Source organism: Podarcis cretensis (assembly GCF_951804945.1).
Source record: "Podarcis cretensis genome assembly, chromosome: 2".
Taxonomy (NCBI): Eukaryota; Metazoa; Chordata; class Lepidosauria; order Squamata; family Lacertidae; genus Podarcis; species Podarcis cretensis.
Genome location: NC_137171.1, coordinates 107958519 through 107974382, shown reverse-complemented (window position 1 = coordinate 107974382; position 15864 = coordinate 107958519). Strand labels below are relative to the sequence as shown.

General features: G+C 44.5%; 1 protein-coding gene across 2 annotated transcripts in view; it reads left to right on the top strand.

The window, feature by feature from the left end:
- The window catches only part of SETD5 (SET domain containing 5), a 63567-nt gene that overhangs the window by 18641 nt on the left and 29062 nt on the right, over positions 1 to 15864 (top strand). For both annotated transcript variants that reach the window (XM_079957919.1, XM_079957918.1), the window contains exons 2-7: positions 8361 to 8535; positions 11156 to 11261; positions 12966 to 13177; positions 13961 to 14019; positions 14333 to 14520; positions 15747 to 15785. In XM_079957919.1, coding sequence (XP_079814045.1) covers positions 8465 to 8535; positions 11156 to 11261; positions 12966 to 13177; positions 13961 to 14019; positions 14333 to 14520; positions 15747 to 15785 — 675 coding nt within the window. In that variant the 5' untranslated portion in view covers positions 8361 to 8464. The remainder of the gene's footprint in view (positions 1 to 8360; positions 8536 to 11155; positions 11262 to 12965; positions 13178 to 13960; positions 14020 to 14332; positions 14521 to 15746; positions 15786 to 15864) is intronic.

Here is a 15864-nt window from a genome sequence, read left to right as displayed (position 1 = left end):
TTTTTGTCCTGTGGCTGAAAAATCGTGCAGTGACAACGTTTGAATAATAGAAACAGGAAGCAAAGCAGCAAAAAATTGATTGCCCAACTAACAAATATCAATCTGGATGTTGAATTTATAATTTAAGGGATAACTCAGGTTTTTCACATCTGAGACAATCGATCACAGTGCTGAGGATCCAGTGTAGAGTAAACGCAGTATGCCTGGCAACATGCAACTAAAATATGTAAATCAACTGCAGCCCTCTAGCTTGTAATCTATTTCCAGCTCAGCCTACAGTGCTGAAATGGCTCACCCCCCCTCCTGCTTTTTCATATGCTTCATCTACCAGCTTCTGTTTTATTCAGGCCTTATACCCTGTGTCCTATGATTTACAAATAGAAAGCTATTAAGCACAACCCCGCCTTATCCACCAACGAGGCAACTAGCATAAAAACAAAATTAAAGTGGCTACACTCTGTGGAATGGCTGTCTAATAAGAAAAGTGTAGAACAAGCTGAATGCCCAAATGAGAACAAAAATGAGCAGTAATTTGAGCAAAAGAAATGTAAGCTGATAATAAGGGATGCAAAAGAAGAATTAGACAGTGCATCAGTAAAAACACTTAAGATCAACTTTTTTAAAGAGCCCTCTTCAAAATACATTAGAAGCAGCAAACCAGCTGGGGAGATGACTGGATTTTTGGGTGATAAAGGAGTTAAATGTGAGCGATTGGAGTAAAAGAGTGAGTGCAGAGAAGCTGAATGAATTCTTTGCATCTATCCTCAATGCAGAAGATGTAGTGCAGATTCCTGTGCCTGTACCAACTTACTTAGGAGGAATCTAAGGTATAGAAACTTTCCTGGGTGACATGTGCAAGGAACTGTGCCAGAAGAGAGATCTTGGTGCTTTTCAGTAGTATTTCCTGTAGCTTCTTTATGGAGAGATTGCCTGAGTTGGGGAGGGGTGTACTGCTTTACAGTGGTTCCAGGCTATTACTCTACTCCCACACATTTAATGGGATGTGATTGGCTGATTTTTAAATATCAGCATAATGTTAATTAACCATTCCTGATTATTTTTCATTCTTGGGGGGAGAGAGTGTTGTCTCATTTTATTATACACATTTATGTTACAGTTTTTTAAAAAAATATTTTGTATATTTTAATTGCTGTAAGATGCCAAAAAAATTTAATAAAGCTTTTCTAATAAATTTAATAAACTTACAATTTAAATAGTGGTTGGAGACAAATTCTAGGCCTTGTCAAAAACTTAACACATCCCTGGATCCCGATGGCACCCACCCAAATGTGAAATTGCTGTTCTTGTAATAAAATTATGTAACTTGTCCCTAATAACAGTCTCCATACCTGGGGATTGTGAAGCGGCCAGTGCAATACCATTTTTTTTAAAAAAAAACCAAGGGAGTAGGGAGAGATTCAGCAAATTACAGACCACTTAGCTGTTCTGGGAAAACTAATATGTAAAGCATTATTAAACACAAAATCATCAAGCACTGTTGTTGTTTGTGCCTGTCTTTCTCAAGAGGCAATGGAGTGAACCTCCGGGGGTGAAGTCAAACCACTGTGTTAGCCGCACACCAGGAGGCAAGCCTGGGCAGTGTGTCTGGAGGTCCTGGGCTGCCCAGACAACGACCCTGCTCTCAGCCTCGCTGGTGTGGTCTAAAGGACAGCAGAGCAATACATTTGGCACCAGCTTGGCTTAGGGACACTACTTGGCCTTAGGGGCACTACTCTGGATTTGTGTTGGGTTTACTCCTTAGCTTTTCTCTCCTGAATATATCTCACAAGGCAGCAGAGGTTTAGGACCAGAGTTTTCCTTCTCTTAGGACAGAGGTTTGCTTCTCCTAGATGGGCTACCATCCCAGGTTGACGAGCCTCATCCGTCCCTCACTTTCCTCTACAGCACATGCAGAAAACGCTTTCTTGACCATTGGACCCACGGTTGGTCTCATCTGTTCAATCTGCCAAAGCCTGTCTTCGCATTCAGTCCCTAACTCAGAGTTTGAGACTCATTGGCTATCCTCATCTGGTTTAGTCGGCCAGTCGAAGCCTTATCTGGGGTGTGGCCACTGTTGCATGCTGGCAGCTTCTAGGAGCCACAGTTGAGAGCTCAGCTCTCATTATCAAGCATATCGAAGAACAAATGGTGCTGAAGAAGAATCAGCATGGCTCCTGCAAATATAAGTGCTGTCTGACTAACCTATTGGAGTTCTTTGAGAGTATCAATATGGATAGAGTTGAATCCAGTAGATGTGTACTTGGACTTTCGAAAAACTTTTTGATGTGGTGTTAGGAGTGAGCAGTGGTGCGTGTCCAAGTTTACTCATCCCACCAAATTGTTCAGGGAAGCTACCAAAAAATCAGGGGATGCAACAGCAGCATTTGATACTAGGCCCCTTCCTCTCATTTGCTTTGTCAGATGCACTATTCCATATGCTATAAGTGAATGCAGGGGCCTCTTCTGTGACATAATGCCTGTCTTTGTGCTGTTCCAAAACCACCCCAGCTGCTTCGTTCCTATAGTTGATATCAAACTAAGATCTAATGTGCCTTGTGCTGGCCTCCTCCTTAGCTGTTTCCCCTCCCTCTGAATGTGGTCTGGGGAAAATGAATCCAGAAGTGTTGGCTTGCATTTTTGTTGTTTGGTGTGTTTCTGAAATTGCTTGTTCCTCTGATTTTCATTCTCATTAATTCTACTTTAGTATCAGCTGCACATGTGTTTCCCCTCTAGATCATTGACTCAATAATGCTAGTTCTTCCTGATTTTCACTGTTTGACTCTTTCTTAGTTTCTGTTCATATTTGTGTGCTTTCAGCCAGTTTTCAGGACCATCTCAGAATGACATTTTCAGGGCTGGCGTGACAAAGAATGACAATCCTCTAAAATTGTGTGTAGTTGCTACTTTGCTGATTTTACAGAGCTATCAGCATGGCTGAAGAACCCAGTGTATTTGGAAACAAGAATATGAAGGGAAAGTATATGCAGAGGATGCACAGATCTGAGGGGGAAAGAAATTGAGGAAGAAGTGTTGGGAGAAATGGTTACACAAGGCCTAGAGACTTGGGCAGATAAGGAAGGTTTGAAATATGGAGGCTGTGACCCAGAAGCCAAGGAGGCAGTGGCCCAGTTTGCAAACAATATTAAGACATAGTTTTAACACATGCAGGTGTTTTGCTCCTCGCTCAGCTCTTTCCTGTGCTTTGTGGTCAGAGGAAACAAGCTAGTGTTGGGCCTCATGTGCAAACCCAAGCTTTTGTGGGCTCGGGGTTTGTTTCTCTCCAAACAACGATAGGCTGGCCAAGAACAAACCTTGGCCCCTCTTTGTGGTTTGTTTGGAGAGAAACAAAACCAGGGGCCTGCTCCTCATGACATGGCCCAGCAGACTCTGCCTTGTTTATGGTTTTGTTTCTGCCACACGCAGTGCATCCAGGAGCTGGAGAGGAGCAAAGAATTTGCACATGTTAAACACAAGTTCACAGAATCATAGATTTGTAGAGTTGGAAGGGACCACAAGGGTCATCTAGTTCGACTGTCTGCAATGCAGAAATCTCTCAACCAACTTGGGACTCAAACCCACAACTCTGAGATTAAGAGTCTCATGCTCTACCAAACTGAGCTATCACTCAACCTGTTCGGTTTAATGTTATGTGTCAACCATCTTGATCACTCTGTTAGTATGTTAACAGTGAAAACTGTGACTGCAGTTTTCTTGCTAGCATAATTCTCCCAACGTTTTTTGTTAAGATGACAGTGTATTTTGTGAATATGTGGTAGTTTATAACTGTATCCAAATGTGAAGAAACTTGGAAAAATATAATTAAGGCAGGTTTTTTCTTCTTCACCTTTGCTATTATATATGCTAGGAACACCCACCCACACCTACACCCACACCCCTGAATAATGCAAACTGCTACAGGCCTTAAAGCAATGTTTCAGGTTCAACATCTAACACAGACTCTGTCACTACCCCTATTTTATGCATTATTGCACTTGACTTTTACACCCAACCAGGTATACAGGGCCTGAATACAGTACTATGCTTCCTTGATAATTTTCAGAATGTGACAACCAGATTGAAGGGTGACCAGCAGATCATTGCTGATCACATCACATCATTGTTTTGGATAGATACACAGAACTCCAAGTTTTGATATTCACCAAATATTCACCAGTTTTGATATTGGATGTTATGTGGCTCTGTCTAGGATACAAGTTAATGCTGTATCATAACCTGTCTCAAATCTTCAGAGGCCATTGGCCATTGAAATTTGGTTGATTGACATTTTAAGCTTGCAATTAATCAATTGACTATTTTATTTGTAGGCTGCTTTGAATTTGATTTCATCATAGGGTGGAATATGAATACCTTAATAAATAAAGACTTGTCTGTAGCTTCATAAGTTACCATCAAACACGTGATTACAGCTGCAAATCCATGTGTTTGTTTGTTTGTTTGTTTGTTTGGAACCATATTCGCAGTATAGGGGCTATTTATTCTCTCCTGCCAACCGAGCAGTTTGAAAGCACATCAAAGTGCAAGTAGATAAATAGGTAGCACTCCGGCGGGAAGCTAAACGGCATTTCCATGCACTGCTCTGGTTCACCAGAAGCGGCTTAGTCATGCTGGCCACATGACCTGGAAGCTGTACGCCGGCTCCCTCGGCCAATAAAGCGAGATGAGCGCTGCAACCCCAGAGTCGGCCATGACTGGACCTAATGGTCAGGGGTCCCTTTACTTTACCTTTAAGAACTGTGTGTTGAGGATGGCAGTAAAAGTTGCACATGGATCACTCACGAGTTTCTCTCCTCAATCTCACTGGTGGTATAGCTTTTTCTTCACTGTCATATGAGTCTTGAAGTCACCTGAATCTACCCTATGCCATGTAGAAAGTAAGATCGGTGTGGGAGACTTGTATAGACTGATGAAACCTTTCAGGAGAGTTCTAATTCTGATTCCTGTCCAGCTCCCCCTCTCTTGATTTACAATGCGGTTTTCAAAAGATGCACGCCCTTTTTGGTCTTTAGAAGAAAGGTGGACATTATCACCATGATTGGGTGTTAGAAATGTTTAAGATTGTTTGGTGCTTTGTATTGGCTGCATTATGTCGTCCAGAGAGAATTCTAATGACTGGGCATCCTTCTGCCCTGTCTGGGGCTCAAACTAGACTGGGAGCCCTGCCCCCTTCTTTTTCAGAATTCAGAGACACAGCTCATGAGATTCAGCAGAAAAGGATTAAGCCCCCACAGAGCAGCCCCTTTGGTTTGAACCCAGCCTAGTCCAGAGGAGGGGGCACTGAGCTTCATTGTCTTATTGTTTTTATAGACAAAACGTTCCAGCCGGCTCTTCATCTTGCCTCCAAAGTCTCAGCCACATCGGTCAGATGGGAGTGAAGGATAAAGGGAGATGGTTGAAACAAAGATTGCACTATTCTGTTGCTCTTGCATCCTGAATGTTGAGGCAGTTTCAGATTTGATAGTCATGGAGTTGATTTATAGATGGCATATTTAGTCTATTCTGGCCATTTCCATATAACACTACCAGGAAAAAATTGATACTGCCCTCTCTCCCTTGAACAGATCCCCAGATCAAGGCATCAAGTAATTTCAGTTCCTGTACAACGACAGCCTGGTTGTACACCTGCCCTGGTGTTGTTGTTGTTGTTACTAGAGAACCTCATTGTGTTGTATGGGTGAGACCTTCTCCTTAATGTTTGTAGGGCTGCATGAGTCAGCCTAGTGGCTGCTTCCAGTCTCTGCATAATCCTCACTTGTAAGATCCAAAACATGTCCCTGCTCTTCCATTTATCAAGCCTTGTTGGCTCCCATTTTCTTTGTTATTTCTGTTGTACTTAGTTTTGTGAGCTCTTTGTTCAGGGGTCATATTGCGTTGGTATTGGGTTCCATGTCTAGTACATTGTTGGTGCTCCACTATTAAGTAGTGATAGTCTTGTGGGTGAAAGCAACTAAATTATCCTGTGCTTTTCCATTACTGAAGTTCCTCCTACAAGATACTGTCCATAATTAAGCTGTTGTTGTTTTTTCTTAATTAAGGATGAGCCTTGATGTTCTTCCTAATTCCTTGCGAATCTGGCTTAGGGCTGTTGGACTAGAAACAGCAGGCCTTTCTTTCATTGCGTGGCCAGTTCTCAGAAGGAACCATAATGGTGCTTGCCATTCTGTGTGGCAGCATTTCTGAACTGCCCTTCAGTTCAAGCAAACCCATATTTGGACTGTTTGGCAAACCTTAAAGGAACCCCTGGGATTCCCATGCTCTTGCCTGTAAATAAGTGGGGCAAAACCTTGTTTGAGTACCAGTGCAGCTCACATTCACTGCTTCACACAGTAGTGAGCATTCCTGGACAGAATGGAAGACTCCAAAGACAATCTGCAATTGCATATTCTCTTACCGTGTGTGTGTGTGTGTGTGTGTGTGTGTGTGTGTATTCAGGCATGCGTTCACACACAGGTTCTAATGTGCCAGGTGAATACTTCCTCTGTAGAAATGTGCATGTGATGTAGCTCCTTTTAATGGCTGCAGATAATGCTATTAACTGCAGAAACATTCTGAAGAAATTTTCCAGCCCCTCCTAGCAAGATGTGATCCATATTTCTACACCCTCTTTCAGAAGGGAACAATTACTAGCCTTTTCTAGGCTTGCCTATCGGTGAAGTGATTTGATACCTGATGGTGCCTGGGAGCGATGCATGTTAAGTTCTGTGCCTTCTGCATTTAGCCCAACCTGTACTAGTAATTATTACAAAGCTTGAATGCTTGTTTCCCACGCAAAGAGCTGCCCTGATGGCATGGCTAGCCCTGAAGAATGGGAAGAAAGTGCAAAGGAACTAGGTCAGAAAGAAAGTGCAACATTTATTTGCTTCTCCCACATTCCACCATGATCACATCACAGACCTCATCCTTGCATATGGGTAATTTGTGGAGGTAGGAAAGTTCTTGAAAGGCTACAGGGGGCAGCAGCTGTTCCAAGTTCTCTGTAGTAGGAATGAACAGATTGTTAATTAGTAATATGTCTACCATGGGCAAAGAACCATTGGTTCCACAAAAGCAGTTTGTGGCAAGGCAAGGTGGATAGTCGACCATTGAACCCTTTAGAGCCAGCAGCACCTACTGGTGAGCTTTCCCCACCTGCTTTAACCCACAAGCTCCTGCTGCCCTCCAAGAGCTTGGGAGTAGACGCCTCCCACAAGCGATCAGTTCTGCAGGTACAAATCTATTCCCAAAGGATATAGCCCCTCTGCACAGCCCCGGATACACCCGCAAGGCACAAACTAGATATCCTCTCACTTACTGGAAGGCCTTGAGCTCTGTTGAGGCAGGCACAGACAGGTTGCATCCAGCAGGCCGAACCATCCACTGCAACTCTCACTTCATTCTCCCTTCCTTACTTAAGTCCTCCCCCCTCCCTCAAGTTGGCCTTTGTATCAGGGCTGCTTCTCATTCTGTACTTAGTTGCAGTTGAGTGTAGATGCTGGATTACATAGCATACCAAATCTGAATGGTGGATCTGTGTGTGTTTAGTTACTCTTCTCCGCAAAATATATGAAAGAGTAGGGCCCATTCCTTTCCTGGTAGCTGCTTCTCTGTATATTTCCAAGTAACACAGTGGTTTAAATGTCCACGTTGTGTTCAGGTCTGAAGAGAGTCACATGTACTGTATGTTGTACTTTAGTATCAGAGTACAAAACAGAGAGAGGCACGGCCTTTGGGCTCATTACTTCCTTCATTGTGCAGCCATCTGCCTTCGACTGTTCCCCCTTTCACCACCATTTCAGATATGCCCCTTTCCCCCTGTTCCTCTTGTGTTAAACCTTGTCCCAAGTGAGCATGAGGGATTTGGGGGATGACTTTGCATCTCATGCACATCTGTGAAGCTCAGGAACTGGATTTTGGCACTAGGGTTGTCATGAGGATCATTCTGAAATAAATCATTACAGAAATGAATAAATGCCTTCCGTGCTGCTTGCTTTTCTCATTGGCTGCTCTGGGATTCTATCTCAACACACACACACACACACGTTGTGCTCTGCCTCCCCTACTGGCAGTTTTACCCATGTGACCGTCTTTTGCAAGACAGGCCTGCGGGCCTCTTGCCTGTGCTTGGCATTCTCTTTTATGGCACGAGGAAATATCTGCATGTGAACCAGGTGGCCATATTTGAGAGGAGATTATGTAAAAGTAATGCGGAGGCAAGAGACAACACGCATCCTCTGAAGTTTCTCATTCCTTCCTTCAGCCGGCACTGTCCTCAACTTTAGGATGGTTTTGCAGGCAGGGTGAACCATATGTCTGTGGCAATGATACACAAAAATGCAGTGCATTGTTTCTTTTCCCCTTGGCAGGTTTCCCCATGTCCGTGACGTGTTGGCCGAGGCTCTGCGGCTGCTCCCCGCCCTTGGAGCCGCCAGTCGCTACCCTTTGGACTCCGTGATCCCTGACAAACGTCATGAGCATTGCAATCCCTCTGGGAGTCACCACACCAGATACATCTTATTCAGATATGGCTGCTGGATCTGAGTAAGTTCTGCCTTGCCTGCTAGCGTGTGAAGGGCATGGAATCAGGCCTCGGTGTTCAGACTTGAGCTGTCCTGCTGAGCCCGGGATAGCCGGGAGTAAGCTAGCTTTGCAACAGATAAACCAGAAATCTGAGATGGTATCTGGTGCACACATTTGATCGCGACGGAACACCAAACAGAAGCACTTCCCCCTTTCCCTCAAATTGCGTCCAAGAAGAGGCACTGTCTAGAATACTGCTTTCCCAGTGATCTTTAATTCACACCTGTTGTATCATACCTTGGTTGATAGGTATCTTGCAAGACATGAGCCCTGACGGTACTCTTCTTTTCCTCTCCTGTAGCCTAAGTTGCATGGTGCTGCTGATACAGATGGCTGTGTGATGTGGGTAAGGAGGATCTTTCAGGCATCGGGCCTCTTGCCTATCTCAAACTGTTAAGTAGATTTTCACCCCTTTAGTGTGGCTCTTTTCCCGAGGGAGGCTTGTAAGGTAGCTTGTGGGAAACTTCCTGCGCCAAAACCCAAATGAAGTGTCTACACTACAGGAAGGAAGATGCCTGGAGTTGAACTGATCGTTGAGCTTAGTCAGGCACGGAAAGAGGGTCATGCCTTGCTGATGCTGTTCTGTGCTCCTGCACTTGTCTTCAGCAATTTCTCCCAAGAATGGAGCACTGTGAAGGGCCAGACACACTGTTTGAACCACCTGCTTGACAGACTGTACTCAGGAGACACTGAAAGCTCTGTGTATCTGGCCTCTGTTTGGTGGGCTTTTGTGAGGCGCTAGCATTCATGAAACACTCCTTTTTCCTGCATCTTTTTGTGTATCTGGATACACGGTGTAGTATATCGTGTCTGGTTTTGTTTCATACCACGGACCTGATCAGGCTTTGTTGAGCACCTGTCCAGCTCAGCTTCAATCATACTGCATCTGGAGTATTCTCAGCAAATAAGCTCACTACAAAATAAATGTCCTTTACTTTGTTTCCTGTCTAATGTTAGATCTGTTCTGAATATACGTCTCACTTCATAGCTATTTCTGTCAGGTCTTCTTGTTTTGATGACAGTTTTTTGTGTTTTGTTTTACTGGGAATGTTTAGGATCACATTCCATGATACTGTCAGGTTGCAGTGGCCTTGCGTTCTGTCTTCTTATATATAGAGCCCTGAAAAGGCTGTAGCTGTTACCCGTCTTGTCCTTGCCCTCCTTGGGAGCGTGGAGGTAGAAGCAGCTATGTTAAGATTGTTTCATAGCACTAGACTTCAGATGCATGTAGGTAAAGGGTCTGCCAGACAACGTTTGCTCTGCTATCATGTACCACCAAGCCTTCATGGCCAAAGAGTAGCCACAATTTGAAGAAGGGTCTCTGCTTGAGTTATATTAATTTTCAAGAGCAAGCTCAAGGGACTTGGGATGCAAAAGTAGAAATGGGCATGGAAAAGCTACTTTTGTTAGTAGGGTATCAAGAAAGGAACACATTGATTCAAGATTAAGCTTCTATAGGTAGAGGAGTTGCTGGTTTTACCAGTCCCACTGTTTTGAAGATATCTGTAATTTAATTTAGCACAACAGAGCAGTAGTTAGGAATGAGGAGTTTGCGGTCATCTTGGAGAGACAGGAGTTCAAATAAGCAAGTACCGTGTGGCCACCCGTCCTCTTCCTGGCTGTAGCTTTTGAAAGTTGACTGCAGTTGCAGAAAGGACATTTCCTGAACCATGTTCCTAATGCGTGCTTGCAGCGGCAGCTCCTCCTCCTCTTAGTCCTCCCCCCTCCTTCCAAAGAGAGCAATTTCTCCTTCTGGCATCAAGGCTTTGGCTTCATCACCTACGCTTTTCCTGTTTCCTTTTCTATAACAAGGACTCCCACAGCCTTTCACTAATTGCCCATTTTGTACAGTACCATATTCTGAGTCGATTTTTTCCTGCCACCTTGTGGTGGAAAATTGCAACTTTCGGTCAGTAATTAGTTGGGAATTCACCGCATCATCCTATAAGAAAGGAGGGTATCCTGAATATTTTAGTTTGTCCGGAGTTCCTTCCGATCCAGGTCATAGATATTCCTGTAGCTCTTGGCCTATTTTTGTCAAGTACTCTCAAGAGCTTCCATCACTAGAAAATTGTGTCTCGGCTCCTATCTGTATTGAGTAACTCATTGCATTTGAAGCAGCAGTATGTAGACATTGTGGCCTGAAAGGTATTGCCATTTAAAGTCTGAGGCTGTGGCGGGGTGATCTCAAATTGCATAGAGTTGAGTGGGGATCAGGAGGAGGAGCAAATCCACGAAGGGTTTAAAGTGAAATGAACAGCTAGCAGAATAATCCAGCAAGCAGCATTGTCAGCAGCTTTTTCCTTCCTGTTGCCTCTTGCTGAAGCAGGGTTGCTCGTATTGCTTATCCAGGATGCCTCATTTTGAGGCAGCTGCCAGTCACTCGCCCTTCCCTAGCCCCTGCTTTATGCAGAATCCGGCCTTCATGGATTCCATACCTCACTTGCCCCTCAGAAAAGGTATGTCCATTCTCGGCCGGATATCTGTGTGGCATGAGAGAAAATGCTAAGACCTGGCTAATTTTTTTCTTCAAAGAACCACTTCCTCTACTGATTGGTTCTGCTCTTGGCCCTTTCTGCAGCCCAGAGTCTGTGGAAGCTAGCCCAGCTGTTGGTGAGAAAAATGTGTATGCAAGTCATGGCTACGGGGCCTCCCAGAGGCACAGCTACCGAGGGCTGCCTTATGCAGTGAGTACCGTCTCTCTTATCTGCAGCCGACTCATCTATTTTACCCATCCCCTCTCCCTGGCTTGTGCATGATTGAGCTGTATTTCTTCTTTGAGGACGGCAGCATTGCCAAGTGACACATGGGTACTGAATTTCTAGCCCCGCGTTTGTGTTTGTTTAGTGCTTGCAGACAACTTACTGCGAAAGGGAAGTATGGAGCTAGAACAGCCTAGTAAACAAGCCCACAAAGTTACTGCATTTCCAGAAAATAAGCCGGCATGAGAACATAGGCTACCCGCCTCTTAGCAAGACAGTGTTAAAAGAAAGCCTTCTGCCGAGGGAGCTGGCAAGAGGAGGAGTGGTCTACCGCTCTTCCGCCGTGTGCCAGTCACAGAGGAAGGGCCGCCTTTCCACTGTGACCAGCACAGAAGGCAAACTGGCTGGTGGAGGAGGAGGAGGACAGAGTGATGGGCCTGTTCGTTCACCTGCATTGAATACCTGGCCTCCTTTGCCTGCCGAGTGAGTTGTTAAATGCAAGCTTGGACTAGAAGGTGAGGGGGGCATCTCTTTTTCGCTTTTTGGTCTTTAGCACTGACTGCTCATAGAAACTACTACCTAGGGTAGACTACCCATTGCAGGTATATTTTTCCAATGAAGTTCCCCTCGCCCCTCCCCCAAAAGTGTATTGATAAGCCCCAGTATTTTGAAAATTGAAAGCATAGGTTTCAGAATCAAGCCAGTTTAAAAGACAACTTGCAGTTTTTCTGTGCTTAACAGTGCAGAATGCTTGCATACACATGCAGGTCTCTGCCTTAAGAAAAGCAAGAGGCACCTGCAAGGAAATGTTATGGTGTGGAGTGTGGTGGCTCAGGTTTTCAGCTATCCCATTCCATTGTTTTTCATTCTCCATCACTGCCACCCTGTCTACACCTGTCAGCCAGCCAGCATTTTGTGCCCATTGAGAATGCTCAGTCCTCACTGGATGGTTTTGGGGCATTTTCTCCATTTTGGGGGTTTGAGGAGGTGGAGTGGGTATACTTATGCTGAACCCCAAACACATTAAATTATTGAATTTCTTTGTCAATATCTGTGAGCAGCTCTCATTCCAAACTTGGGGACAGTTTAAAATAACTTCTCAGTTTGAACCAGAAAATGACGTATCCAGACACTGAGATGCTTATTTCTACCCTATACATATGCATACATGTTTCTCTGTCTTCTGGTTCCAGACACTCCATTCTCCCCCTGCATCCCACCCGGTTGCCATTTTCTCCCCTTAGTCTCCACATTTTGTGCCTTTAAGAGATAGCATAGAGCTGTTTGAGGCGTTTTCCCTGCAGATTTTTTTGGTACTTGTTGCAGGTCCCTGATTTCCTCTGAGACTGCTGGTACTTCTTGTGTGTGGGTAGTGTGGTTTTGTTTCCATTAGCGCAAGCATAGGTAGTTCAAATCAGTGTTAGTATATTTTGCTAAGACGCCTGGATATCAGGGCTTTCTTTATCTGTGGTTGGACTGAGAAAACAATTGCTCCGCCCAGTTTTAGAGAGAGTCCAAAGTTGTAGGTCCTTGCTCTGTTAGCCAGAGTTCCTGTCGCTCCTCAAATCTGTGCATGTGGTGGTGGGTAGGTTTTGGAAGTGTGTTAGGGCTCACATGTTGTGTAAAGTCATGCCTCTTGCTCTCCTCCCCCGCATTCAAAATAGAACTGATGCAAATGTTTGTTTTCAGGATCATAATTACGGAGCCCCTCCTCCTCCGACCCCTCCTGCTTCTCCCCCTGTCCAGACCATCATCCCTCGTGCAGAACTGAATGGCCTACACTCTCACGATGAGGAGAATTCTGGGGACACAGAGAGTTCTTCAGAAGCAGAGTCTATTCCTAGCTGGTGTCACTGTAGTCTCTCCCAAGATGGTTTCCTCATCAAATGTGAGAAGTGCAGGTAAGTTCTTGCCTGTAGGCAGCCTCATACATGGGAAAATGAGGGGTGGGGTGGGGAGAATGTTTAAAGAGGCTTCCTGATTGCTCAGTGGACCATTTTCTTTACCTTCAATTGGTCCAGCCTTCCGCTGCAGCAAAGGAGCTGACCTGCACAAAACCAACACGCACATTTTCACAATGCAGGTGCCAAATCCTGCAAGTTCATCAGATCAGATAAATAGTACCAATGTCAGATTGTCTAAAATTGATTTGTTTGAGCTGACCAAATGCAGTTGGTTAAATAATCATACCTTTTGCTCAGTGGAGTGTGTCTGAAACACTCCGTGAAGTTTGGTGCTTCTAATGCAATGGTGAAAGAGTAATAGCGAAGGAGAGATGGAACTTCTTCAGAGATTGGCAAGCAGCAGAAGGGGGCTTGGGGGTCATAAGGAACATGAGATCTGACGTCTTTCCCCTTTCCTGTCCTTCCAGGCCATCACTGGTCCAGAGCATTTCAGTGGCTCTGCTTTCACACACTGTAGGCTTATTTCCACACTTACGAGGGCTAAGAATGTGGTCTTTCTGTAACTTGAAAGATGGGGCTCTTGAGAACATGGATATTGCACAGCCCACACTTGGACGTGAATGTGTGAAGCTGAGACGTGGCCATTAAATTCATTTTAACTTTATATAACACTTTGATGTCAGGTGATCTGGTGTTCCGCTGAAGACCCAAAGTTAGTTTATTTTAAGCAATATAACCCTTAATAATGTCAGCTTTGGGTTTCTGTTGTCCTTTTGCCAGGGGGCTTAGCAGAGGGAAAGTGATCAGACTTCGTCGGAGGAAGCAAGACAACGTGTCAGGTGAGTTAGTGCCCCCAGGCTTGCGGGATTTGAATGAGCGGGTGCCCTGATGCAGCGAGAGTGCTCTGTGTCTCATTGCCTCTCTTTGTCATCTTTCCCAGTTTACCTGAGATCTCAAGAGTATAGGGTAGGTACATTGGAAGAGCTGAAGGGGGCAAGCGCAAAGCAAGTTGCCGCTGTGAGTGGAAGATGATGGTTCCTTGCAGCCTTTTGGGGAGAAGAGTGCAATGTTAACTCACCGGGGTGGGGCAGGGCAGGTACAAGTTTTTTCAGAACAAAGGGGAAATTGCCAACAAGACATTTTTCACGGCAGGTGGGGACAGCAGTGCAACTGAGAGCTGGGACGAGGAGCTCTCTCCCTCCACAGTGTTGTACACTGCTACACAACACACCCCTACGAGCATCACTCTGACCGTCAATCGGGTCTGCAGAACCAAACCCAAAAAGAGGAAAAGAAATACAGAGAGAACTCGTACGGCACCAAAAGCCAAAAAAATCAAGGTATGTCAATAGATATGGCTGTCGGCGACTCCAGCCAGTTAACTAAGTAAGCGTTGGGGAGGATGTCTGGCCGTTTTCCTCTAATCTCCTCCTTATTGGTATGCAGCCTTCCATATCATGATGATGATCTCCTTCTGGGTTTTTTTGTGGAGTGGGGTGGGGGGGACAGATGCCATGGACAAAACGAACAAGAACAGTGACAATGTGTTCCACGGATGCCTGAAGTGGAATTGTGCCACCATGCCCACAGCTCAGGCAGGGCTGCAACTGTGGGGGAAGGGAGGGCTTTTCTGATTGCTTAAGCAGTCGTTTGAACAACAACAACAAAACCACACCAACAACCCCAAAGGACTCTACATGCATCTTACTTACAGAGATACAAACCTAGTATTATTGAATTAGTAAGAACTAAACTGACTTTGACTTCCAGCATTCTAGCCAAATCAGCATCAAGTAAAAAAATGAATGCTAAGCATCTGCCACTAAATAAGAACAACAATAGTATTTTAATCATACAACATCAAGAAATGACTTGCATTTATTTTTTTCCATTTCAAATTGACCCCCCCCCCCAATGCATATATGATCTTTGGTTCCTTTACCACACAATGTTCAGACTTTAGATATAGAGACCCATGGGTGGAAAACTGGGGGTTTGGATGCAGCAAAATCTGGCTGATAAATATTGTGCATATACAGAAGAATTGTTCCTACAAAGCAAATTTGTTTATAAAAGTTACTTTTTGGTTAATATTCTACACATTTTACATGATTCTCTCCTGCATAAGCTAACAAAAATAATGCATATTAAAGTAATTCTTAAGCAGCAGCTCTCTTCTTACTTAGAAGGGACTCTGGATACTTGGAAGAGTTTTTATTTGGGAATTTCGTTTTGCTGTTTGATACCCACAGAAAGATTTTAGGGTGGCATAACTGTGTATATTCTGCTGTGGTTCCTTTGCTTTTCTTTCAGAGCCTGTTCTTTGCTTTGTGGAAGTGCTATTTGGCCAAAGCTGCAACAATCTGTGCTTGTCACCTAGGGAGGTTCTGGAAAAGGCAGCCAACCCTTTAGGGAGGTGGGGGAGTCTACCACTGAAAGTATACTAGGATCAGTTTTTCTTCTAAACCTTGTTGCAGTTTTGCAGCTGTGCCTCCTATTTAGCATGAATGAGCACAGATTTATGGGGCAAAAATACTGATGGTCATTTGTCTTACTCTTTCAACAGGCTTTTAGAGAAGGTTCACGGAAGTCTTTGCGGATGAAGGTGAGTTAAGCCACATACCTGATCCCAGAATATAGTTTCATGCCTGTAACGCAATTAATGACTCCTGGTTTTGTTCTCA